This window comes from Ipomoea nil, unplaced genomic scaffold (assembly GCF_001879475.1).
Source record: "Ipomoea nil cultivar Tokyo-kokei standard unplaced genomic scaffold, Asagao_1.1 scaffold0465, whole genome shotgun sequence".
Lineage (NCBI taxonomy): Eukaryota > Viridiplantae > Streptophyta > Magnoliopsida > Solanales > Convolvulaceae > Ipomoea > Ipomoea nil.
This window is the reverse complement of record NW_017616893.1, coordinates 2,186,756-2,212,648: the sequence shown is the minus strand read 5'-3', so window position 1 is coordinate 2,212,648 and position 25,893 is coordinate 2,186,756. Positions and strand designations below refer to the sequence as shown.

At 35.3% G+C, this 25,893-nt stretch overlaps 3 protein-coding genes and 1 long non-coding RNA gene across 7 annotated transcripts; 2 read left to right on the top strand and 2 right to left on the bottom strand.

Moving 5' to 3' along the window:
• Positions 1 to 460: 460 nt before the first annotated feature.
• Positions 461 to 3,638, top strand: LOC109173151. Its single transcript, XM_019322423.1, has 2 exons — positions 461 to 721; positions 1,808 to 3,638. Exons 1-2 carry the CDS (start codon positions 629 to 631, stop codon positions 3,146 to 3,148), a joined length of 1,434 nt encoding a protein of 477 aa, XP_019177968.1. The 5' UTR covers positions 461 to 628; the 3' UTR covers positions 3,149 to 3,638.
• A 1,707-nt stretch (positions 3,639 to 5,345) lies between these two features.
• LOC109173153 lies at positions 5,346 to 19,865 on the bottom strand. The gene is made up of 3 exons (XR_002052856.1): positions 19,854 to 19,865; positions 13,028 to 13,032; positions 5,346 to 5,531 (listed from the first exon to the last, which is right to left on the bottom strand). It is a non-coding gene; the product is annotated as an uncharacterized LOC109173153 (long non-coding RNA).
• LOC109173150 (pentatricopeptide repeat-containing protein At4g37170-like) lies at positions 5,349 to 8,412 on the bottom strand. The gene is made up of 3 exons (XM_019322422.1): positions 6,133 to 8,412; positions 5,886 to 5,961; positions 5,349 to 5,736 (listed from the first exon to the last, which is right to left on the bottom strand). The coding sequence occupies exon 1, from the start codon at positions 8,400 to 8,402 to the stop codon at positions 6,273 to 6,275; it is 2,130 nt and encodes a 709-aa protein (XP_019177967.1). The 5' UTR covers positions 8,403 to 8,412; the 3' UTR covers positions 5,349 to 5,736; positions 5,886 to 5,961; positions 6,133 to 6,272.
• LOC109173152 (protein ROOT PRIMORDIUM DEFECTIVE 1) lies at positions 11,787 to 14,499 on the top strand. 4 transcript variants are annotated; one of them, XM_019322424.1, is made up of 3 exons: positions 11,787 to 13,431; positions 14,006 to 14,108; positions 14,310 to 14,499. In XM_019322424.1, exon 1 carries the CDS (start codon positions 12,060 to 12,062, stop codon positions 13,281 to 13,283), a length of 1,224 nt encoding a protein of 407 aa, XP_019177969.1. In that variant the 5' UTR covers positions 11,787 to 12,059; the 3' UTR covers positions 13,284 to 13,431; positions 14,006 to 14,108; positions 14,310 to 14,499. The 4 variants fall into 4 exon arrangements, with proteins under 4 accessions (XP_019177969.1, XP_019177972.1, XP_019177970.1 ...); XM_019322427.1 differs by having other exon boundaries at positions 14,260 to 14,499; XM_019322425.1 differs by having other exon boundaries at positions 14,246 to 14,499.
• Positions 19,866 to 25,893: the final 6,028 nt, after the last annotated feature.

Genomic DNA, 25,893 nt, shown 5'->3' with positions numbered 1-25,893 from the left:
TGCATCTGACTTTAATACTCATTTAGTTATATAATTAATTTAATAATAATATTATAATACTCATCTGAAATTATTTGTTTTGATTTGTAAAAAAAAATGATTTAAATGTTGAGAGTGAGGGATTAAAATAGAAAATTGTTGGGCGACAGTTCAGAGAGTCGAGTCCAACATCTTATCATTGAAACGTGGCATTGACGGTTAAGCAAGTATATATATATAAAGTTGTGTTTCGCTATTAGTTATAACTTTTGATGTAGTAGTAAGCGTTTGATCTTGACAATATTATTTTACTAGATTATAAAGCTTCTATGTTAATTTTATTTATTTATTGAGGGCTAAAGTAAATTAGATAATGATTAATTAGGGGGTTGAAGTGCAAGTTTTAGAAGAAGAAGGTGTCCAGCTGCAATTAGCTTAATCTATTTTATTTCATTTTTCTTGAGCCATTTATAAGTCGCCGTTTGTTTCTGTGTCTTTCTGTCTCTGTGTCAGTAATTTCCTGCGAATGTCTCGTGATCTTCGTTATTGAATTCCGGCGGGTCTTACCGGAAATTTGGATTTTGTTCCAAAGCCGTTATTCTCAGAAAACGGGAAAAAAAAGATTGAAATTTTCCTGTCTAGATTCATCATGAGCAGCGTACATAACAGCGTGGATACGGTAAATGCTGCCGCCACGGCCATAGTTACCGCCGAGACTAGAACTCAGCCAGATACGATTCCGGTAAGTACTTTTGCAGATTAAAACAGCCGTATTTATATAGATGTTTATATTTTGTAGCGCTGTTGAATTGATGAACTTTTCGTTTTTTTTTTTAAATCCTTATTTACCGATTTTCTGAGTTTGAATTTTGTTTGATTCGATTTGGTTTTGAAGATGAAGCTACGTATCATGTTGATTTGTTTATTTTTCTGAAGTTAATTTAAGATGAAAGTCTGAAAAAAGTGACTTTTTAAAGAGGTAGTTGACACAGGAAAAGATGATTTTGGAAGTGAAATGATGATTTTAGAAAGTGAAGAGATGATTTTGGTAGAATAAAACTTTAGAATTCAGTGGTTGGGGCCTTGGGCACTGTTTTAACATTTTTCCTGCTGAATCTTGTGAGACACAAATCTGTCTGAAATTTCTATCATTTTGGGTCTCTTGTCACATAATGGACTGAGTACAAACATTTTTCTTAGACTGAAGAAGAATGGAGTTTCAACTTTAGTGGAGCCTAGCCTGCTTTCATTAACACTTAAATGTTAACCTAAAAGAGAAATTATATGGGATAATGGTGTTGGGCCAAATCCAGCAATTGGTGGCTAAGAGGATTGTTGGGCAGAGGCCGGTGAAGGGCCAAGTCCAGCACCCTGCCTCTCGAAAATGTGGTGGTAGTATATAAGGAAATAAAGTTACGTCTGAGCTATAGTTTTTGGCATAGTGGTAAGCGTTTGATCCTATACTTTATAAATCTGGAATGGATGATGGAGGTTGTGGAATGAAAAGCCCAGAAGGCTAGTTCAGGTCGAGTTGATGGTTTGGTTGTTCTTTGTTAATGACTTTTCAGCTTGAAACAGAATAGCAGATGACTGACAACTCGAAAACTGAGGCTTATGTTTGAATGTTTGATTAAAATGGGATGTTTACATGCTAGCTAGCTAGATTCAATGTTGATCACAGAGTTGTCTATGTTTGGATTATGCTTCATGTCATTTGCTCTATTTAACAGAAACAGTGTGAACTTTGTTTGTCTTTAAAATTAAAGTTATTTTAGCATCCTTTCTTTCACTTGTTGTTAATATGATTTGTGGTTTTATTTTACATCAGAAGAAAAAGTGGGGAAGTTGCTGGAGTCATTACTGGTGTTTTGGTTCATACAAGCACAAGAAACGAATTGGGCACGCTACACTCGTTCCAGAACCAACCGAGCCTGTAGCTACTGCTCCAATTTCTGAAAATCCCAATCATTCGGCTTCTTCCATTGTGATACCCTTCATAGCCCCGCCCTCTTCGCCTGCGTCTTTTCTCTTGTCAGATCCTCCCTCAGCTACCCAATCCCCTGCCGGATTACTTTCTCTTAAATCTCTGTCTTTTAATGCATATTCTCCAGGTGGGACTACGATTTTTACTATTGGTCCCTATGCTCATGAAACTCAGTTAGTCACACCGCCTGTGTTTTCTGCTGTCACCACTGAACCCTCTACTGCTTGTTTTACTCCCCCACCTGAATCGACACAACTGACAACACCACCTTCACCAGAAGTGCCGTTTGCTCAGCTTTTAACATCATCGTTGGCCTGCAATCGAAGAAACAGTGGAACAAACTTGCAATTCTCATTATCCCAGTATGAGTTCCAGCCTTATCAGTACCCGGGGAGCCCTGGTAGTCGTTTGATATCACCCGGCTCTGTACTGTCAAATTCTGGCACCTCTTCACCTTTCACTGATAAGTGCGCTATCGTCGAGTTATGTAAAGGGGAAGCTCCAAAGTATCTTGGCTACGAGCACTTCTCCACGCGAAAATGGGGCTCAAGAGTAGGTTCTGGATCTTTGACGCCGAATGGTTGGGGTTCAAGGCTAGGCTCTGGAACCCAGACTCCAAACGGTGGCCTTTCAAGGCTTGGTTCTGGAACGGTGACACCTAATGGTGCAGAACCTCCCTCGCGAGACAGCTATTTTCCAGAGAGCCAAATTTCTGAGGTGGCATCACTTGCCAATTCTGACAATGGATATGAAGATGAGGACATTGCAGTTGCTCATCATCGAGTTTCGTTTGAACTAACTGGGGAAGAAGTTCCAAGTTGTCACGAAAAGGAGAATGCCATACCAGAACCTCCAGAGAATAATGCATCACTACAAATCTCTTCTTGCCCAGCGGGTTGGTTAATGGGAGCAGAGAACTCTTACCAGTCTTGTCTTGAAGAAAGCACAAACACTATCCCTGGTAACGCTCTAGAAGGCGGTGGAGAGCAACACTGTCAAAAGCACAGAAACATCACACTGGGTTCAAGCAAAGATTTTGATTTTGACTATGTGAACCCAGAAGCGCTGGACAAGTCTGCTGTTGATTGTGAGTGGTGGACTAGCGATAAGGCTACCGAGAAGGAATCAGATGTTCAGAAAAGCTGGACTTTCTTCCCGGTGCTGAAGCACCACGAAGTGAGTTGAGTTCAAACATGCTGTGCTTGCACGGGCTTAGCTCACTGGTTCAGTAGGCAGTATTTGGGAGAAGAGTTCAAACATGCCGTGGCTAGATGCTCCACCGCTCTCACGGAAAAGAGAACGTAATTCTTTTCTGCATTCTTGGAACTGTAAGCTGGGAATGAATTTTTGGAGGAAAACTTTTTTCTTAAAGCCTGTGAATAATAGTGTATACTTGTTGGAATCTTGGATTAAACAGCATAGCATCATAGCTGGAGAGATAGGTTCAGGTTTCTCACTTTGCAAACAGAAAGGTTTGTGGTGAATTCAATAGGGTACTTGTTTTTGAGTGTTCCTTTCAATAATATACTATATGGGTTTCTTGATGTATACACCCTAAAGTATGTGTTTGAAATAGATGATGTAAATTAATATTAATGGATTGTACTATTCCTTTTACTAGGGAATTACCATTTACCAGACTACACCCAAAAAAAAAAAAAGTTTTAGCTAATAATTTCTTCAACTCAAGTAGCATTTATTGTAGCTTGTTCAATCGTCATACTGTGTACTATGGTCCAAATTGAGTATACTGTATGGTGGAATAATTACAAACGGACCTGGAGCGGATTAATATGGAGCAGACCAAGTCCGAAGCATCGGAACTGAATTGGACCTAGGCCGAAGTCGGCCAAGGCAAACCATGGCCGGGGTCGGCCATGGTGAGGTCGGCCACACCAAGGTCAGCCTCTTGGCTAAGCTCCGTGCTTGGCCAAGGGGTGGGGTATTCGCGTTGTTCGAGTCTCGCGGCGCTCGTTGCGGTCCAAGACGGTTGGGACGACTTCCCACCATTTTCTCTAGAGTTGTTATGGCGAAATTGGGTATAAAAACACTCATTCATGTCCTATTGAGATACGACTTATCCTAATCCAACACTTTGTCTTGTTATTACACAATTGAGTTAATATCATCTGAGGTCCTCCGAGTATAGTGATTTTGCCATGTTTAGTCTTAAACTTTCAAATTGACCATATGTGGTCCTTCGACTTTCAAACTTAACCATTCGTGGTCCAAGTTAACCACCTATGGTCCTTCAACTATTAAATTTTAATTAACCAACCATGGTCCTTTCATGAGGACCACTACTGGTTAAATTTCGAAACTTGAAGGACTTGGGTGGTTAACTTGAACCACGAATGGTTAAATTTGAAAGTCGATGGACCACAAATGGTTAATTTGAAAGTTTAGGACTAAACGTGACAAAACCACTATACTCGGAGGACCTAAGATAGTATTAACTCTTTACACAATTCCTACATTTGTAATAGTATTTTATATTCGATTAATACAATATTTGTCCCCGTGACTTATATTCGTTCGTATTTCGTCCTCTTATTATATTACAATTCTTCGTTGTCTTTATCATAACCTATACTTGTCATTTCTATTATTTAATCGGGTTAATTAATTCGGACTCCAAGTTAATATATTCCATCATTAGTGCTTTCATTGAGAGCTCGACGTCAGGCTCGAGTGTGCTATTAATCCCTAGCTATGACAAGATCAAGATCAAACACCTGCAATTCCCATGATTCACATAACACCTGTAAGGCTGTAACCCTTCCCATACCAACAACTTCAACGGGGCAACGGCGAGTCGGCAAACCCTATCGAGTTTGCCATCTGCTAAGACATTGTCCTTCTCCTATATCAATACTACCCCAATGGGACGTTGGCACAGTTTCTTCATGAATCTGCAAAGAAACCCGAATTCAAACCTGACTGGCCAACAAGACTCTCTATTGCCATCGGCTTGGCTGAAGGGTTGGCTTTCCTTCATCACGTTGCCATTATTCACCTGGATTTTTCTCCTGTGATTAATGATAATCTATTTGCCCTGTCTTGAATTACTACTTGATTAGCAATGGAGAACATGATTTTCTTGAATCTTGAAAAAAAAAAAAGAACAATCAAAATACTATAGAATACAAGCAAAATGAAGTTAGAAGTTCAAACCCACAAGCATACAACAATACCCTTTAAAATGTTGCCTTGAATGGAGGCCAATCGAGATTCGATTGGAATTGCCCTGAATGAAGGCCAATCGAGATTCGATTGGAAGGTAGTTACTAGAATAGAGTCCAATCAAGATTCAATCAGATTAATCTTATCCGATGGAAAATGTAAATAGGTAAAAGAATTGGACTCCAAAATGGAAGAAGGCTGCTTAACAATACAAAATTCCATTTCCATAAAAAATTTGGTCACCATAGGCAACTCAGTACAAAGAAAGAGCTCGGTACAAAAGAATAGAATGTTTGGAAAGACACTGCAAAAATTTATTTAAATTACACTCCTGAATTGTGTTCATTGAAGTGAAGTTGAATTAAGAAAGTCATGTGAATCCAATCTATCATTGCTTGAAGCACAATCGCCATCTTATGCATTCAAACTGGAGATGGCAACATTGCAACTAGATCGACCATCATTCTTTTGGCGGCTGATGGGATTCATAACAACCGGGCCGGGGGACCTGCAGTGCGAGGCCAAGCCTGGAACTTCTTGTCGGTTTCTTCCCACCAAATCATTGTTTACACCAGTTTTTGGGGCCGTACCTGATTTCAAATAACAAAAGTATACATAAGGATGTCTTAAACACTTTATTTTTTAATTTTGGACTACATAATTTTAGAAAAACATCAAAGAAAAAACATTGACAACATATGAAGACAAAAATCATGGTCAAAGTATGGGCATTATATACCTAGGAAATGGGCAAGGCCTTCAAGATCCTTTGGATTGCTAAAGGCACCAACCCCAACATCCATGGAAGCAGCACACTGCACACAACGCAGGTTAAAGCATTGATTACGTTTCAATCCAAGTCTAGAGCATTAATTAAAATTCAACGAAATGAGTTCCCGGCCCCTAAAATACAATTGAAACATATAATAATTATTTCCAAAATTGAAACCTTGTCAGTTTCATGATCGCTAATGAGAAGGACATACCTCCAGAGAATTCGGAAGCACGATTCTTCTGTACTCCCGTTTGTCCGTTCGAGGCTTCGTTATCTCAACCACATCTTCCCTCATTCCAACAGCTATTCTCTTCCTCCACTGCCGTCAACCCGCCTACTGGGAAGCCAAAATCACCAGTAGTCGCTGCATGAACAGGCTCCGTCCTGAAAACAGTGGAAGCGACTTGAATCCCGGATGATTATTCTTCTCTGCACAATCTTTGAGATATATTTCATGGCGGTATGGCAGTCAACACAAATCCGTAGATTCTTGAAGACCTTAATTGGTGTTCCGGGCGGAGTAGAAATAACGCCAAATGCAACTGCAAGCTTTTCGCTGTGATAGGATAGGTTCTGCTCTTTCTGCTCTTCTTCAACATCGTGTAGCACCATATCTGTGTCCGGGATATAGCCATCTTCTTTCATTTTCTTTGAAAGTTCAGCCAAGAACGTGTATATTTCTTTAGATCTCGGATGTGAATCATCACCAACTAAGAAAACATGGACTTTCCTCTGGGCATGAATCCAGCTCTTACCCGGTTTCTTTACCACTCCTCTATCATCCATGGTTCTTCTAATCTTCGCCACTTCATCCCATTTACCAGAGTTCGCATACATGTTTGCAAGGGTGACATAAGTAGCTGCATTATCAGGTTCTATTTCAAACAGTGCTTCAGCTGCTCGTCTTGCAACTTCAAGGTTTCCATGAATTCTGCAGCCACCAAGTAAAGAAGACCATAGGAACTTATCGGGCTTCATTGGCATTTGATTTAAAAGGTCTTCGACCTCTTTAAATCTTCCTGAACAACTCAAGAGATCAACCACACAAGCATAATGATCTTGAGTATGTGTTAATCCATGTTTTTCCTTTATCGAGTGGAAATACTCAAGCCCCTTATCAACTAGCCTGGCATGGGTGCATGAAGAAAGAACCCCAATAAAGGTAATGTGATCAGGCCGAATACCAGATTCTAGCAGCCGCTCAAAATACACAAGCGCCTCGAGGGGTTGACCATTTTGGGCAAAACCATTGATAAGTGAAGTCCAAGAAACTAAATCAGGTCTTGGAAGCTGCTTAAAAACATTATAAGCACTTCCAATATTTCCACATTTGGCATACATATGAACAAGGGCACTTGTAGCAAAAGCAAGAATATCATACCCATACCGCACCATGTAACCATGAATTTGTTTACCCAAACACTCGGTCGTTTGACATGCACAGGCATTCAAAAGCCCAGCAAATGTAAACTCATTTGGCATAAAGCCCGAGTCCAACAAATTCGAGAACAACGAAAAGCCCTCCTCCCATCTCCCATCCTCAAAGTACCTATCAATCATTGCTGTCCAAGAAACCACGTCTTTATCCAACGTCCTATCAAAAATGTGCCTTGCTTCATCAACGCTCCCACATTTTCCATACATGTCAGACAATGCACTCCAAACAGCAGCATCTGTATCCAACCCCGTCCTCATAATATGGCAATGAATCTCCTTCCCCAGCCATAAAGACTGAATTGAAGCTGAAGCCGCCAGAGCACTAGAAACTGTAAATTTATTAGACTTACAGCCCTCATATCTCTGCATCACTCCGTACAACTTCAGTGCATCTTTAGGCTTGGCATACCTAACATAACCTGAAATCATGGCCGTCCAAGAGAAGTTGTCTCTCTCGGGCATTTCATCAAACAATTTCCTCGCATCCTCAATCAACCCAGCTTTCGCGTAACCAGAAATCAAAATATTCCAAGAACACAAGTCCCTCTCACCCATTTCATCAAACACTTGACGGGCTTCCGAGGGTCTATCACATTTGCAATAAAACTCAATAATTCGATTGGAGATGAAAACCCCGGGCGTAAAATTAGATCTTTTTAAGTGGGCGTGCACTTTCCTCCCCTCCTCAAGCGCTCGCTGCTCAATGCAGAGCTGGAAAAGTGCCGAGTATATGGCAGCAAACGGGTAGCCAATTTCGTTTTCAAGTAGTCGAATGGCATCTTCTAAACGCCGTTTCTGGCAGAGTATATCAAAGGCTTCCTTGAATTTCTTCTCCCTGCACAAATGGGTGATGAATGCATCTTTGTTATCTGATTTAAAGAAAGCCTTTTGAGGGTATCGAGTCTGCTGATTCGATAAAGAAGAATAATGCGAAGGGGAGCTTAGAGTCGTCTGCAAATGGGTGAGGCGTGAAGGATGATAGTGAAGACGATGATGCGGTATTGAGTTGAATAGTGATCGGAGATGCAAAGCGCGTTGTCTCATTGTACATATTGCCAGAGTCAACAGGGCTGTTCCAATTATATAAATATTGTATAAGAAATAGTTGACAAATATCTTTTGTAAAATGTTGATTAAAATCTTTTAGAGAATTTATTTTTATGATCATTATTTATGAGTTAATTCCATTTTGTTCTAGATTTATAGATGGTAGCTTATTTTTAGTTATTTTTATTAGAACATTCATTTTTTGTCCTAATATTATTATGACATGACCAATTTTGATTCTCTATCAAACATAATCGTTAAAATTTCATTAAATACAAGATATTTCGCTATTAAATGTTCACATCATCTTGCAAGTGAAAACATTTTAGAATAAAGATAACCTTTGAAAGAAAAAAATTTGTTGTTCGTTATCTTCGGATTTATATTAATGCATTAAGCTTTTGTTTTCAAAGAAAAAAAAAAAGTTTTGGTTGCACTAACGGATAGCACAAAAGACAATAAATCTTTGCAGTATCAATTTTGATTTAAGAAAATCCCCAGAAAAACAAAAATTGTGACTACTAGACAATGGATAAATATGCCCTGTAAGTGGATGCAAACTTTTCAAATATTATAGTTATGATGCAGAACAGATTTAAAGATGGAAGAACACATACATTTGCCAATATATATATATATATATATATATATATATATATATATATATATATATATATATAATTTGATTGTTTAAAAGGATAAGAATCATAAGATGAGAAGCAATCTTGCGAGGCATAATATTCCTAACACCAACTAACTGGAATTAGGGTTGTTAACGAATTGAACATAAACGAACGGAGGTTGTTCGTGTTTGTTTATTAAGAATTTTGGAGTGTTCGTGTTCGTTTGTTAAGATCTTTGAAAATCCTGTTTGTGTTCGTTTGTTAAGCGTTCATTAGTGTTCGTTAACGAACATGTTCGCGAACGTGTTTGTTAATGTTCGCAAATATGTTCACGAACGTGTTCGTTAACGTTAACAAACACGTTCATTAACAAGCACGTTCACGAACATATTAGTTTACGTTTATAAATACGTTCGTGAACCTTTAATAACCAAACACCTGCACATGTTCATGATTACAATTTGTTCGTGAACAACAAATAATCTACATTCAAGAAATAATCAATGTTCACGATCACAATATAATCTATGTATATATATGTTTGTGAACATGTTCGTGAACATTATGTTGGAGAAAGTGCTTGTAATCTGTAATACATTTGAAATACAACAAAATACAGAAAACAACAAGGAACAAAAACTGGATCATTTGATATCTTCAGGCGTGTAATCACTTTTCTATAAGCTTTAAATCTCCCCCTATAAAAGCAACAAGGTTCAAGATTTAATCTTATGAGATACAAGAAGATGAATGAAATTCTTAAGTTGCTTTGTTTCAGAATTTCCTGTAGAATTGTAGAACTGTGAAATATCAAGATTAATGCAAGTTTATTGCATGTATCTTTTCAGATGTTTCTCCAAACTATTTATAAATGAAAATATGACTGTTGGAGAAGTTACATGGAAGTTTTCTGCAGTTTTAAAAATTTATCTTCCATAAAATATATCTTAAATGATATATTTATCATAAGAGAATATTAATTACATAAATTATGTTCAACATGAATATATATGTAATTATGAACCTTTGTAAGGTTGTGAACCACATGCAAATAACTGTGCAAATATATATATATATATATATATATATATATATATATATAAATTTTCTAGCACACTTTTGCATGTAAGTTTGTGAAATTGGAAGCTTACGTGTGGTATAATATTTTCCAAATGAAATACACAATTTCCCTATATTGAGGAATAATCCCCCAATGTTGGGGAATTGACAAAGCCTTCCAGCAAACTCATTCTCTATATTAACTTTCTACCAAACTAAAATAATATTTATAACTCCACAACTCCAAATATTATTTAAGCTTTCATGGTAGTCCATCTGAACCATTAATCTCCATTACTATATAAATTTCCAACACATTATTAAATGAATACTAAACGAGCTTGTTCACGAACATTATTAAACGAACACAAACGAGCTTGTTCACGATCTCTTAGCAAATGAGCGTACAACTGTTCAAGCTCTGTTCATTTATTAACTGAGCTCTAAATTTTGTTTGTTAATGGCTCGTTTACCTTAACAAACGAACATAAACGAACGCTTACCGAATACGAACACGAGTAGTTTGCCGAAAGCTCTGTTCGCTAACATCACTAACTGGAATTTAAGCAACTTCTTCAAATCATATAATTTGATTATTTAAAAGATAATAAGAGAAGTAATCTTGTGCACGTAATATTCCTAACACTGTCTAGTTGGAATTCACATGACTGCTTCAATAATCAACAATATAGATATAGAGTAAGACATACTAATGAGCTGGAGGAAATTCAATAAAGTTGCACCATGTTTTGAATAGAGTTACACATTCTATAGACTGTAATCATCCATACATCTTTTCTTCATTTAGTTGACTACATGTTTCTACACTGGATAAGGAGGACAGGTGGAAAAGTGTACTCAACTTGACCTTTCATTATATTCTCACATAGTTTTAGAATGTGGTAATACATTACAATTACATGATAACTAATGAAAGTTTAAATTAGCCTCACTTTAATTTCATCATATAAAAGGATGCAAATTAGCAATATTTTCTAGAATTGGCATTGCAAATAAAAGGTGTTAACCAATGCTCTGAACATGCATTGACATGAATTTGTGTGAATAAGAAAGATATTCACCTCACCCTTGTACATGCCTCATGTGCTACACATATTCAGGATTTCATAAAAAAATCAGCCCCTATCCAAAAAAAATTAGGATTGCTAGTTATAACGGCCATGGCTGCCATCTTCTTCGTCTCCCGCATGGGCAGATGATAGCTTTTTATCATTTTATTTTTTAAAAATTTATATTAATTATTATTATTATTATTTAAAAAATTCCTCATCAGCAACTTACTTACAGGTAATTAACCTGTTGTTAAGTTTAAATGCATAAAAGTAACAAGTTAATAAATTGAATTTTTTCGACGGCCATGACCGTTTGGAACGAGGGCGGCGGCCAGTTCTCGTTTCAGGCCGTTTGAGGTCCAGATCTGGACCTCAAACATGACAGGCTGTCCTCGCCGGACAGCCACGACTGTCTGTGAAATACTACTCACATCGACTGTTCCGCGGTTGTCGGACAGCCGGTGGCTGAATTTTTTTTTTTTAATTATTTTATTAATAATTGAATTGGTAACCTGTTAGCAACCTGTAAAAAAGGTAAATTACCTGAAAAAAAAATGGCAATTAAACAAATTTAGCTTAGTTATATTGAAGAACAACGCCTATTGCTCTGGCGTTATACAGATTTCCTTGCATATTTGCTCCTCCGGCGAGTAAATGATTCTAGTGTAGCGAGCCAGCAACTTCTTCTCCGGACCGCCGCCTCGATCTGCCTTTATCTTTGGGTCAGCAGCTGCATCGATCATCGTCCTCCACTCATAAGTCGTCAGTCCACGCGTCTTCTGTTTTTAATCGCTTGAGCTTCGCCCCTTCTCACCTTTAATTTGTTTCTGGCTCCTCCCTCACGCACAGTGCATTGCAAATTGACCACATCTTCTGATGCGCACAACCTGTTCGATAAAATGCTGAAGAGAGCAATAGCGAGAGAAAACTACACTTCTACTTTCAGACATCATCAGAAGCGAACTCTCGTAAACGCAAAGGTGAAATGGGTAAAAGACAGTGTCTTAGACAGGGCAGTAGCCGGTGGGAGAGAACTCCAGGCCGCCTCTATTCTTCTTTCCCTCATTGGCTCAGACCCCCACCATTGGCTTCCCATTTATCATCTCCGTCGCTATCGCGGCCAGCTTGGCCTCCCTCTTCACCTCAAACTTTCCGTTTTTCTTAGACGATACCCCAGCATTTTCCAGGAGTTCTACCGTCGTGATACCGGAGGAACTCCGGTTCCTTGCTTCAGATTAACTTCCCAGGCACTAGAGCTTCACCAAGAAGAAGCTGAGATACGCAGAGAGTGTCATACAGATATAGTTAACAGGTTGAGGAAGCTTCTTATGCTCACCAAGGAAAGAATGCTTCCTCTGCAAACACTTGATCAGCTGAAGTGGGATATGGGTTTGCCGAGTGATTACCAGAGATTGTTTACCAACAACTCCTCTTCAGATTTGTTTTCTTTTGTTCGTCTTTGCGATGATCGTTTGGGACTAAAGCTATTACTTTGGGATGATCGATTAGCGGTTTCCCATTTAGAAATGAATTCTGTGATGAAGAATGGAGCATTGGCTTTTCCCATTGGATTCCCAAGGGGTTTTGGGTTGAAAAGGAAGTTTATGGAGTGGTTGGAGGAGTGGCAAAAGCTGCCTTATACTTCTCCTTTTGCAGTAGATTTGGCCTCGCGTTTGGATCCCCGCACTGATGTTTCAGAGAAGAGAATTGTGGGAGTGTTTCATGAGCTTTTGCACCTTACATTACAGAAGAGGACAGAGAGGAAGAATGTGAGCAATCTTCGTAAACCGTTGGGATTGCCCCAAAAATTCACCAAAGTGTTTGAGAGGCATCCTGGGATTTTTTACATTTCTAAAAAGGGTGACACCCAAACTGTTGTCCTCAGAGAGGCTTATGATCACAGTCAACTCATTGAGAAGCACCCCCTTGTTGGTTTGAGGGATAAATTAGCAAGTATGATGAATCAAGGGTTTTTGGATCGTAGTCGGGGTTTGTATAACAAGGAAACCAAAGGAGGCTTTGAGGAAGATTCATTAACAAGTTGTTTTGTTGGTGAAAGAACTAGATATGCATCTGATGAAGACTCAGATTTTAATCTCCTTTCTGAATATGAATCAGACTAAACCATATGACATTGTGAAGTAATAACTGCAGCCTGACATGATTGAATGCTACATGATGAATAAGTACATTGTTTCTTATCCATATGACAATGGGGTTCTGATAGCAAATGGCGTGTTACTTTCAATCACCTGAGCTCTCATGGTCATGGTAAGAACATTTCCATTTTTTTACGCCCAATAGAAGTGCATCAACCTAATCATGTGAACCAACTTATGTGTTGTTTAAATAAATTTCTTGATTTGCTATGTTTTGCCTTGTACTCACAATATTCACGAGTAATCTCCAATGTGTACATATTGCACAAATGTATGGGATCTTTTACATCGTTACTGACTTCTCCTATCAAAATTAGTACCATACCATTTTGTTTTGTATATGAAATATTCTTCATACATTCATCTTTGGATTGCTTTGAGATATGCACACTAAAAATGTGTACATTTTCTTCTTAGTTGATTATCATTAGAGAACCCTGATTCATTGGTCTGTATAGATTCATATCCTCGTATAGTTTGCATACTCCTTTAGCTAAAAACTTTTAAGTTTGACAAAATAATGTGGCTGCATTTATGTGTGAGTTTTGATTGCTGCTATCTGCTATATGCTATTTCCTCTGCACTTTCTTCACATGTATATCTACCCCTATGAACATCCACATGAAATTAAATAGCAAGCAGGGATTGCATTTTACCTTTTCTGATGACAGCTTATATAAACTCAGATTTTTTGGAGGGACAAATGTCGCGAGGTGCTTTTTCAAGTAAAAGTAGCAAGATATCCGGATTTAAGTGAGAGAGCTGGTGGAAATAAGTCATTCTGGATAGGTAAGTCAAGATTTTGATGTAACATCTTTCATTTTAGTCCTAGGATGACCCTAATCCAACTGTTGCTCATCTGGTGGGGGAAAAAAAAATGTTGTTTAGTATTACTCATGGTTGATCACTTATCCATGCTGTTATAGTTGATTCCTAACAGGAAAATACTACTTGGACTCCCTAACATGGCAAGGTACTTCTTGGTTACAGTCAAAGCAATAATTTAGAGATTGCAGCAAGGCATTGCTTTGAGTGGCATCTTTGATGGAAAGGTATTTACACAGTTATCATGTTCCAATTAGGCATGAGAAGTTCAATAATCAACACTTTGAATGTAAAGAACACACAGTTTTTATGTATTTGACTATTTGAGTGTTGGATATTTGGTGTATTTTTATAATCTGTGAGTTATATATTTCGCGAATCAAGCTGAAAACCAACAAGAGTTTGGTGGTCAATTAAACACTAAATAGAAGCAAGAGAAAGCACCCTAACTCTATTTTTGTGTCCTTAAGAAGTGGGCAATCGGAAAATTAATTATGATTTGAAAGAAATCAGGTCAACCCCGATCCAAATTATTTACAGAACAGATTATATTGGTTCAAGCCTCAAGTATTAAAAAAAAAAATTGATTTCTAATTTAACATCAAATTCAAATAGGAATAAAGGTGAAATAGACTCTCGAAGACAAATGTAATTACGCTATCCAACTACAAAAAACTCTAATTAAGAAAAATCTGTTTTTACAGGTAAAGACAAGTTAATCCTAATTTGGATGTCATCTTAGTGTATTTTTATTTATTTGAATGCCTATTATTATTATTATTATTATTATTATTATTATTATTATTATTATTATTATTATTATTATTATTATTATTATTATTGTTATTGTTATTGTTATTGTTATTGTTATTTATTTTTTAAAAATGTACTAGAGTAAATTACAAATAAATTATTACTTATGTGCACAATATATATACATGTTATTATTACGTATTTTGTTTTGTAATCAAACAATACACTAAAATGATTAAAATAGCTATAATGTATTTAGTAATATTTTTTTTAATTAACTTTTGTTATCTTTTACACATTTAATATTAGTTTAATAAATTTTTGTATTTAAAAATTAAATTTGTAAAATAAAATTAGAAAATTGAAGAAATGAAAAATTTGAAAAATAGAGAATGAAGATTGAAAAATAAGAAAATAAGGGTTATCAGGCCTTCATCTTACATACCCAAGTTGGCACTCTCCATGTCCCACCGATGGTGATCTCGGAGCAGCGCCACCTCCTCCGCTCATAGCAGCTCTTCTCCATCACGCCTCCTCGCTGGAGAGGTTCAACTCCCGTTTCCACTCCCTCTCCTTCTCCCTGTCCCTCAACTCCGCCTCTCCTTCTCCCTGTCCCTCAACTCCGCCTCCACCTGTTTCCTATTCTTCTCCCTCCAATACTCCTCGTAGTCGTTTGGACGGGCTGGATCATACTCATCTATTCTTCTCCCTCCAATACTTCTCGTAGTCGTTTGGACGGGCTGGATCATACTCATCTACAGCGATGCTGGTAACGACAACCAACGCTGGCTGGAACGACACTGCCTAGTGCGCAGTAGGATTTGGAATGGCATTAGAGCCGTTAAAACAGGTTTAGCCCGCCGTGTTAGCCCGTCCCGCCCTGCGAAAAGGGTGGGGCGGACTTTGATAGTTTGGGCCCGTATTTTGGCGGGCTTTTTAGCCCCCCGCCGCCTAACCCGCGGGACTTTGGCGGGGCGACGAAGGCCTGCCAAAATTCATATATATATATATATATATATATATATATATATATATATATATATAAAATCAAGTTAAAAAAAATTAGTATATACTTATTACATTTTTTAATATTAATTTTTATTCAAATTTAAATTTTTTAAAATTTGGTGGGCCCCCGTCATGGCCCACGGGCTTAAGGCGGGCCGACTAATCTTAGGCTCGTATTTCGGCGGGCTTATGCGGGCCTCACCACGCCGGCCCGTTTCGATAGCTCTAATTGGCATTCTCGTTGGTCGGGTTGGGGCTAGGTTTGGGAGGCTTGGGCTTGAGTAGGATTTGAGGTCGCTAGCAATCATCGATGGAATTTCCGGTCAGGCATGGTTCATTTTCCTTCATCGACAACAAAACCCTCCTCGAAACAGATTCATTAACTCTGTGTCATTTCCGCCACACCTTCCGCTTCCACCACAATCCTTGTCGTTTCCTCCACCTCGACTCCCCTTCTTCGCCGCTCAGGGCTTCTCCGGCGATTAGCCCTCATCTCCGCCACACCTTATGCTTCCACTAGAATCCCCCGTCGTTTCCTTCGCCTCGGCCCCCCTTCTCCGCCGTAGCCTTGTCATCTTTCTTCTCCGTCTGTTTTTCACCCCTGTTCATTCCTCTTCTACCGGGGATGGGGACGGGGCCGGGGACAGGGACGGGGTTGGGGTTTCGGGGACGGGGCCACGGGGTTATACTCCCCGCCCCCGCCCCGTTGCCATCCCTACTGTAAGTCCATGCACCTATACCCTCGGAATGACTCAGGATATCCTAAGAAGACACATGGAGATGAACGATATGACATTTTGTGACGGTTGTATGGTCTATGGAACAGAGGCACGGGCTACGAGAGCTAAACCCGTTTCAACTATGTGTCTATGCTTTCGTTCGACACGATCATTTTGTTCATGAGTGTAGGCACAAGACTGTCTATGAACAATTCCTAATTGAACAAAAGAATGATGCAACTTTTTGTATTCAGCTCCTAGGTTAGACTGAATGGATTTTATTATTTTTTTTTATTGAAGGAGCGTTCAACCATTATACGAAACTTATCAAAGATGGCATACAAATCTGATTTTAGTTTCATGAGAAAATACCAGGTGTAGCAGGTATAATCATCCACGAAAATAACAAAATAACGATAACCATCAATAGACAATAAAGGAGCTGGACCCCAAATATCTGTATATATTAAATCAAGAACACTAGTGTTAGATGACTCAACACGTGACAGTGGAAATTGAGAAGATTTGCCCAATTGACACGTTGAACATAAACTGGAATTACAACGAATAGTACGACTAGAGCCACTAACCGAACAATACTGAAGAATTTGAGTAAGGACACGTTGATGATGATGACCCAAACGATCATGCCAAATCGAAGCGGTAGCACGAGCAGAGAGAAACACGGAAGGAGACGAATTTGGAACAAGTAAAGTGTATAGGCCACCCGAACTACTGCCCCGTATGAGAATTTCCTTGGTGGTGATATCTTTCACAAGAAAAAAAAAAAATGAAACTCAAATTAAAGAACACATTATTATCTGTAGCAAAACGTTGAACAGATAATAAAGAGGTAGACAGACCAGGAACATGCAATATATTAGACATCGTAAAAGACCTAGAAGGGATATCAAAAGTAGCATGACCAACATGACTAATAGATAGGCCCATACCATCACCGACACGTAAAGTGTCATTACCAGTGTACTTGTCCGAGGTAGAAATGACAGCTATGTTTGGAGTTGCATGATTTGTGGCTCCCGTGTCCGGAACCCAAGTATGAGAATTTGACGATGTTTTAGTTCCCAAACCATCCTGAAACACCAAATTAGCCTGAGAACCCGAAGTTCCTGAATAACGCCGAAAACAATTGGCTCCGTGTGACCAAAACTTTTACAAATTTGACACGGATCATCATAGCGCAAAAAACAATTGGCTCCCTGTGACCAAAACCTTTATAAATTTGACACGGATCATTATAGCGTCAAAAACAATTAGCTCCTGTATGACCGAAATCATTACAAATTTGACATGAATCAACAAAGTCACGTCGGCCACACTGCTGACCTCGATGCGGACTGCCACAACCCATCCTTTCGCCACTTTGAAGATTACGATTCGTGTCTCACTGGATCAAGATGAGGGCTATTTTCTTGGTAATGGTGATGATGTATTCATTCGAAGAAAAGAAATGCTGCTAATCCGCGTGATTTTCATTCCCAAGACATATAGCATTAGGAATCACGTACTTATAACACAAAGTAGAGAAATTGTGTCCCTTTTCGATTTTACGCAAACGACTTCAGATGTTTCATGTGAGCCAGCGATTTCGGTTACTGCAAGACAATTTGCGATCAATCATAGATAAAAATCCTAGCTAACTGATATCAGAGGAGAAGTGAATGAATTGTATTGAATAAAACTTAATAACAATTGTACATTCAGGAGAATATATACAATAAGAATTATAAAAAGACTGTGAGTCATAATATGACTCAAATACAAAGAGCCATAATACTAGTTCTAATAATGATAACGAAAAAGTTAGCGCACCGTGCACCGGAGAAAGATATTGGAAGCGTACGAATAACGTGTTGTAATTAGTTGTTTGTGCCTGTTAGCTTTTAGCTCTTAACCAGTGGATAGTAAGATTTGATCAATAACATAAAGATAAAAAGAAAATATAGAACAAGAGATAGGGGAGAAAGTAGAGTCAAGATTTATTTCACTAGCATCTCTTACAAAGGAGATACAACATATATATAAGGAATAAGGTTCAAATTGGCCACTGAACGTAACCTGAAAATGCAATTATGCCACTGAACGAAAAAAAGTGCAATTAGGCCACTGAACACTCAAAAAATGTGCAATTTCACCTGATAGCAAGTTACCCTCAATTTTAGCAGGTTATCTGCTTACGTGGCAGCTGAGTTGGCATTTTTAATAAATTTTAAATAATTTTTAATAAATTTTAATAATAACTTTTTATTAAAAAAAATAAAAAAAAAATAAAAAAGACTTTATTTTATTTTTTTCCAATTTTTTATAAAATTTATTATTAAAATTAATTATTAAAAATTATTTAAAAATTATTAAAAATGCCAACTAAGCTGCCACGTAAGCAGGTAACCTGCTAAAATTGATGGTAACCTGTTATCCGGTAAAATTGCATAGGTTTGGAGAGTTCAGTGGCCTAATTGCACATTTTTTGAGTGTTCAATGGCCTAATTGCACTTTTTTTTTTTTCGTTCAGTGGCCTAATTGCATTTTCAGGTTACGTTCAGTGACCAATTTGAACCTTATTCCTATATATAATAATAAACTATAACGGAAATCATAATGAGGACATAAATATGTCCATTACATAATAATGTCCACTAAGTATATATATTTATAACACTAATAAATTAATAACTCTTAATAATAATTGAAACATATTAATATAGAAAATTTTCATATTAGTTATTTCTCAAAATTAAAATCTAAAATGATAAATTAAAAAGGATTAAAACAAACTAATAATATTAAAAATTAATATTTGATTATTATTAAAAGTACTAATATACATAAAATAATTTTTTAAAAAATAGATAGAAGGCTATATCAAACAAGTGATTTTATTACTTTGTCAAATATCAATATTGGGAAAAACGTCTCATTATTTACTTGTACTTACTGAGTAGTTCATTGAATTTTATAAACAAAATTTACGATATGCACAATTTTGGTACCATCTACACGCCTTTTCAAAATCCCAATTTATGTCGAGAAGAAAAGGAGAAACATCATTAGAAAGACATCTTTGAACTTGTTCTTCTATAAATTCATCGCTTATAGTGTCTTCAACAAGAGCAGGTGGAGGTGGAGGTAGAGGTGGAGGTGGAGGTAGAGGTGTATTATTGCATGCACACACTAATAAAGGTAAAACAATGCCTAACAGAAACATCACAATTATGTATTTGCAGCTCATAATTATTGATTATTAGTTTATTACTCTTATCCCTCTCTATTCTTTTATTTCTATTTTTGTGTGATCTTTGACAACTCTATTAGGTTGTGTGTGTGTATATATAATGCTTTTATGCATTATATATATATATATATATATATATATATATATATATAAAGTAACGAAAGTGCTGTTATTAACCACTTGTAAAATGAACAAATCATCATTAATTATCAATTCATTTACAACTGAATCTGATTTAGTCATAAATTTAAGTTAATGACATTAGAGTAAATGTTTATAATATTTCCTCAACAAAAATTCATATTCATTGTATATTTTTAATACACTATATTTATTATACATATTTATACATGTATTTTTTTTTAAAAAAAATATGTATTGTTTTTTTTTTTTTAGTACTATTGACCTTGTTAATCATTTCACGCCATTTGACGACAAGGTCTTTGACATTATACATGTATTGTTTAATTTTAGAATTTCAATAATTACACTAAAAAAAAAAATAGAGTACAATACGTATAACTTATTCACATAATTTCTAAAAGATTTAACTTGTTAAAGACTATATGACAGTACTTTTTTGAAAGCCATCAAAATTGGTATATTAAGTAATCAGAAGGTTCAGAAAAGGAGGAGGAATATCCCTCCAGTGACCACAAAGAATTCCATACTTCATTGGGCGTGCGACGATGTCACATAATAGCCTATAGCCATTTTTTTTTTACTGAATAACAACCCTTACTATCCCCATGCTAGTACCAAATATCATTATTATCATCACAAATAGGGGTTTGCAAAATTAGGCTAGCATCTCTCTGCTTAAACTGTAGCTGCACCAAGTCAACATTCCAAGAATTTGTGTCGGGGTCAATTAGATCACTAACCAATAAATTATGATTTTCCATGGTAGGTATGGAGAGCACATATAGGGATCCTGAGGATCAGGCAACCACGGATGTGACCAAATATTCGTACCTCTACCATCACCAATTCTGCTTCTCACCCCGGTCTTAATCAAGCCCTGACTAGCCATAACACTTCTCCAAACATAACTCGGGTTTCCTCCGACGGTGGCCTCAAAAAAAGTAATCCTGGGATAATACCTCGCTTTAAAAAGACGTGCCACAAGCCATGAAGGATTCGTAAGTAACCTCCACCCTGCTTAACTAATAAAGCCAAATTGAAATATTTGCCGACGTTTTTTCATACTCTAAATTATGTCATACAAAAGTTGGTAATAGTGACGAATATGTAATAAAATGTTGGCAAAAGTATGCACGACGAAGTTTAAAAAACGTTGTTAAATATAGTTTAAAAAACGAAGTTTAAAAAACGTTGAGAAATTGTCAAAAAATATTTATTGACAAAATTTAAATGTGTCATTAAATATATGTTTGTTGACGTTTTATATGTTGTTATCTTTGTCATGTATTATGTTATATCGGTGACGAATATTATGAAGTTCTTCCAAAAAAATCTATTGTTAAATTCAAAATGCATCAATAAATATTATGTTTTCTGGTGGTTGTAAATATTTTTATATGTTATGCACGTATTAAAACTAACTACAAAAAATTTATAATAATATATAATTAATAAATTTGATATGACTAGCATTAAAATATTGTAATATCGTATTGAATTATAAGGATATATATAGTTAAAACCTAAGTTTTTAATAGATTTGCTAACACCTCCGATACAATAAATATTAAAAAGAGCATTGATTTAGACTTGGGAATTGAAACTTCCAAGTTCTGCATAAGCTAGCTGCAGGTTCCTTTCACCGATAGAGAAAAACACAAGTTAATATGTCATTGACTACTTCATTAAGCAACAAAAAATCATTTAAATCTCTAATATTCATTAACCTTTTCAAGTAATAAATCTATTAAGCACAAATTAATCATATATAAATAAATTGCTATAACAAGAAGATGATTCCAGTAATGAATTATATTCTTTCACATTTGGAATTTTATGATATCTAAGGAAAAAAAACATACTTTGTATATTATTCAACTATTGATAACAAGTTCAAAACATATACCACTAAATTTAAATGAAAAAATCACAGACCTATACTCTAACTTGCATACAATCATGGTAATTAAGTTCTTCTCCATATAATATAATATAAAAGTAAAAGTAATTTTGGAAAAATATCTATTGTTTATAAATACTTTCAAATATATTCAACTATCAAAGTAAGAAAACATATCCAAAATGCACTATCCTAACAAGGTTTCTAATTAATAAATTATCATAAGTAAATTAAAAAAAATACTCACTTAATCTTTTTAAATTCTTGTTGAAGTTGGTGAGAGCGCTAATAGCTTCTTTAGCAAAAAGTCGTGTACAAAAGATGTTTCAACTCCTTCCAGCAATGGTGCAAAAGATACTTCAACTCCAAAAATACTAAATAATTATGGTTTGTTGATGACTCATTGTTCATTCACATAGCTTTTAACTCAAAAAGTTGATATTATATATGCCCTAAATCATACCCTAGCAAAGCCAATTAAAAAACAAAAAATTATGAGTTGGTTTACCTCAACTTATCATAAGACCTTGTAATTCTAAAACTTATCAAAAAAAAAAAAAAAAAAAAACAAACAAACAAACAAAAAAAAAACAAAACAAAACAAAAAACAAAACTTAAATTTAGTTGTGTACCTAGTACCTTACCTTGTAATTCACAAACAAAAAAAAAAAAAAAATAGTTACCAAGATCTATAATTCTGCAATTTTTTACATGTATTAGAGTTATTATAAGAAGTTCAATTCAATAATTAATAATAGTAATTTTAATTATATATATATATATATATATATATATATATATATATATATATATATATATATATATTATACTAGCCTTGGGCAGATCTCTCTGCTGCTAATACAGCAAGTAATTCTTCATACTTTTCATATCTTTCAAACTTCATTCTTTAGTTAGTATTTTCTTCCATTGTTGCTTTCAATTTTTCCTCAAGACGTGAATTGTTTGCTCGAGTTGGTGTAGATGTCATTGGTTTTGGCCCATTCCCCATTCTTTTAACATATCCTGATCTTTTGTCAATTACAACATCATAAACCTAATCAATAGTCATTGGGTTTCCTTCTACAACTGATCTGAAGTCTCAAGCATGTCCATCATTTTATTCTAAAAAATTGACGCATTCACTTAAATGAAAAAATATTATAGATCATAATAATAGTTGAAGACTAGTATTGCATAATGTTTCTAAAATCAAGACATAGTTCTCCTCAACTTCATTTGTAATTCACTTGCCATTCTTACAACGTGTGAACTTAAACAAAGCAATCCTATCAGGCAGAAAACACCCCTCTTCTTTTTGCCTCTATGGTAAAATAAATTAGCATTAATAAATTAATGTATATCTTAGATGAATCATAAGTGAAACTTGAATACATACGAGTTCATTAAAGACTAGTACAAATGTCGCACATCAAGAGTTTATCATACATTTCACCTAAAATATTAAGCATCACAACCATATAAATAATTTTATCAAGTAAAAAGTAGAACCATATAACTTATATTGAGAAAGAAAAAAATATGTACATCCCCTTTAGACGAATAATCACATAGCTCATTCTGATTATCACATGTTAGACCTTTAGGGACACGTAACTTTACCTCAGAGGTATATTTCAAGAACTCTTTGTGCAATGCATGCTAATTGTAGTTTCTATAGCGAACTTTCAAAATGTTGTCCACACTAGGAATGGCAATGGGGCGGTGTGGGTGTGGGGATATATCCCTCGCTCCCGCCCCCGCACCCGCATTCCCAACCCACTCCGCGCACCCGCACCCACATCCGCATGGGTAATCAAATTTCTACCCGATACCCGCCCCCGCGGGAATTTTGTGGGTGCGGGTAATACACAAATTGTTTAGCACATTCTTTAGCGTCAGCAGCCTTTTCACAGGCTAATTCTTTATTTTGTGAGTCTGTGCCGCCTGACTTTGTTTCAGCACTACTTGATTAATATATGCAGCGTTTTACTTAAAAAAAAAAAAAACTATGAAATACATGTAATAGTTAATATATAATTTATATTATTATATTTATTTTTAAAAATTGGGTTAGTTTGAGTTTTGGTCAAATATGGATAAAATTTTGGGCCAGTGAATCTTTCTATTCAATTTAAAATGAGAAATGTAGTGCATGATTAATCTCGGCAAATTATGTTGTGCATCCGTATGCCAAAAACGACGTCGTTTTAATAAAACGTGCGTCTCCCCTTAAAAAAAAATCAGGTTCGATTCCCAGCAACAACATATGAACTAAAATTTCATAATCGATGAACTATAATTCCATAATCGATGAACTATAATTCCATAATCGATGAACTATAATTCCATAATCTAATCTATGAACTAAAAATTCCAGAATGAATGAACTAAAATTCCATAATCTATAAACTAAAATTTCAGAATCGATGAACTACAATTCCATAATCGATGAACTATAATTCCATAATCAATGAACTATAATTCCATAATCTATGAACTAAAATTCCAGAATGAATGAACAATATAATGTTGTTGCTGGGAATCGAACCTGAATTTTTTTTAAAGGGTAGACGCGCATTTTTTAATAAAACGACGTCGTTCATAACTATCCATTAATCTCTCTCTCTTATGTTCACAAAAAATAAAAAAATAAAAATCTCTCTCTTATTAATTTTTCTTTAATTGTTTCTATTTATTTTTGTAATTAGTTAATAAATTTATAACTCTTAAAAATAATTGAAATATTTTAATGTATAAATTGTTAATATTAGTTATTCTCAGAATTAAAATCTAAAAATATAATTTAAATAAGGATTAAAACAAACTAATAATATTAAAAATTAATATTTAATTATAAAATATGTAATATACATAAAATATAAATTTTTAAAAAATAGATGCAAGTTGGTCATACCAAATAATTGACTTTATTACTTTATTGAATATCAATTTGGGCAAATGTCTCAGTATTTACTTGTACTTTAGTGATTAATTTATTAAATTTTATAAATTACAATATCACCATACTTTAGTGATTAATTTATTAAATTTTATAAATTACAATATCACCAAGCTAAGGGAGAAAACAACACATAAAATAAAGATGGAAGTTATAATTATTTTTAGCAATCTTTATTACGATATGCACAATTCAACATATATACATCTCATTTTTCGTCAAGGGAAATACGACGAAGAGTATTATTAAATTCATAGCTAAAATGTATGTCATAAGAAACACATTCTCAAAAGTTAATGACATTTAGAGTAAGTGTTTCTAATATATCTTTAATAAAAAAAGTCATATTCAGTGGATATTTTTAATAGACTATATTTATATTTATGATACGATACATATTTATTTATCCATTGTTCAATTTCAAAATCTTCAATAAATAAACTAACTAAAAAAAAAAAAAAATTCATAGAAGGTACCCAAACAGATTCACACAATATTTAATATATTAAAAAAAAATATATCCACAATATTACATACTGTCTCCAACCATTAAGGAAGCAACAAAGGCATTAATTATTGTACATACTAAAATGCACAATAAAACAAAGTACTGTAAATTCAAGCCTAATCCATGATTGTAGACAACCAAATCAAATCCAACATAGTTTAATTACTTCCTAGCTAGAACCTTGCTGGGAACTTGACTCGGTGATAATCTAATCTGAGAATCTGAAAAGGATGAAAAACATAAAACTCAAATTAAATTGTTCAATAATAGATCAAATCAAATCATTAATTATATCAAACTTCTTCATGTATCAATTCGAATATCACAATCCAAGTTTGACCAACTACTCACAAATTTTCAACAAATATACATTTGTTAAACAGAAAAAGACTAGTGGAGAGCGAAAGACCAGGATCATCTTCTTCATTCATCTGTACAACTTCCATTACACATACAATACATATATATAATACTGAATAATAATGGCATACATAATGAGACATTA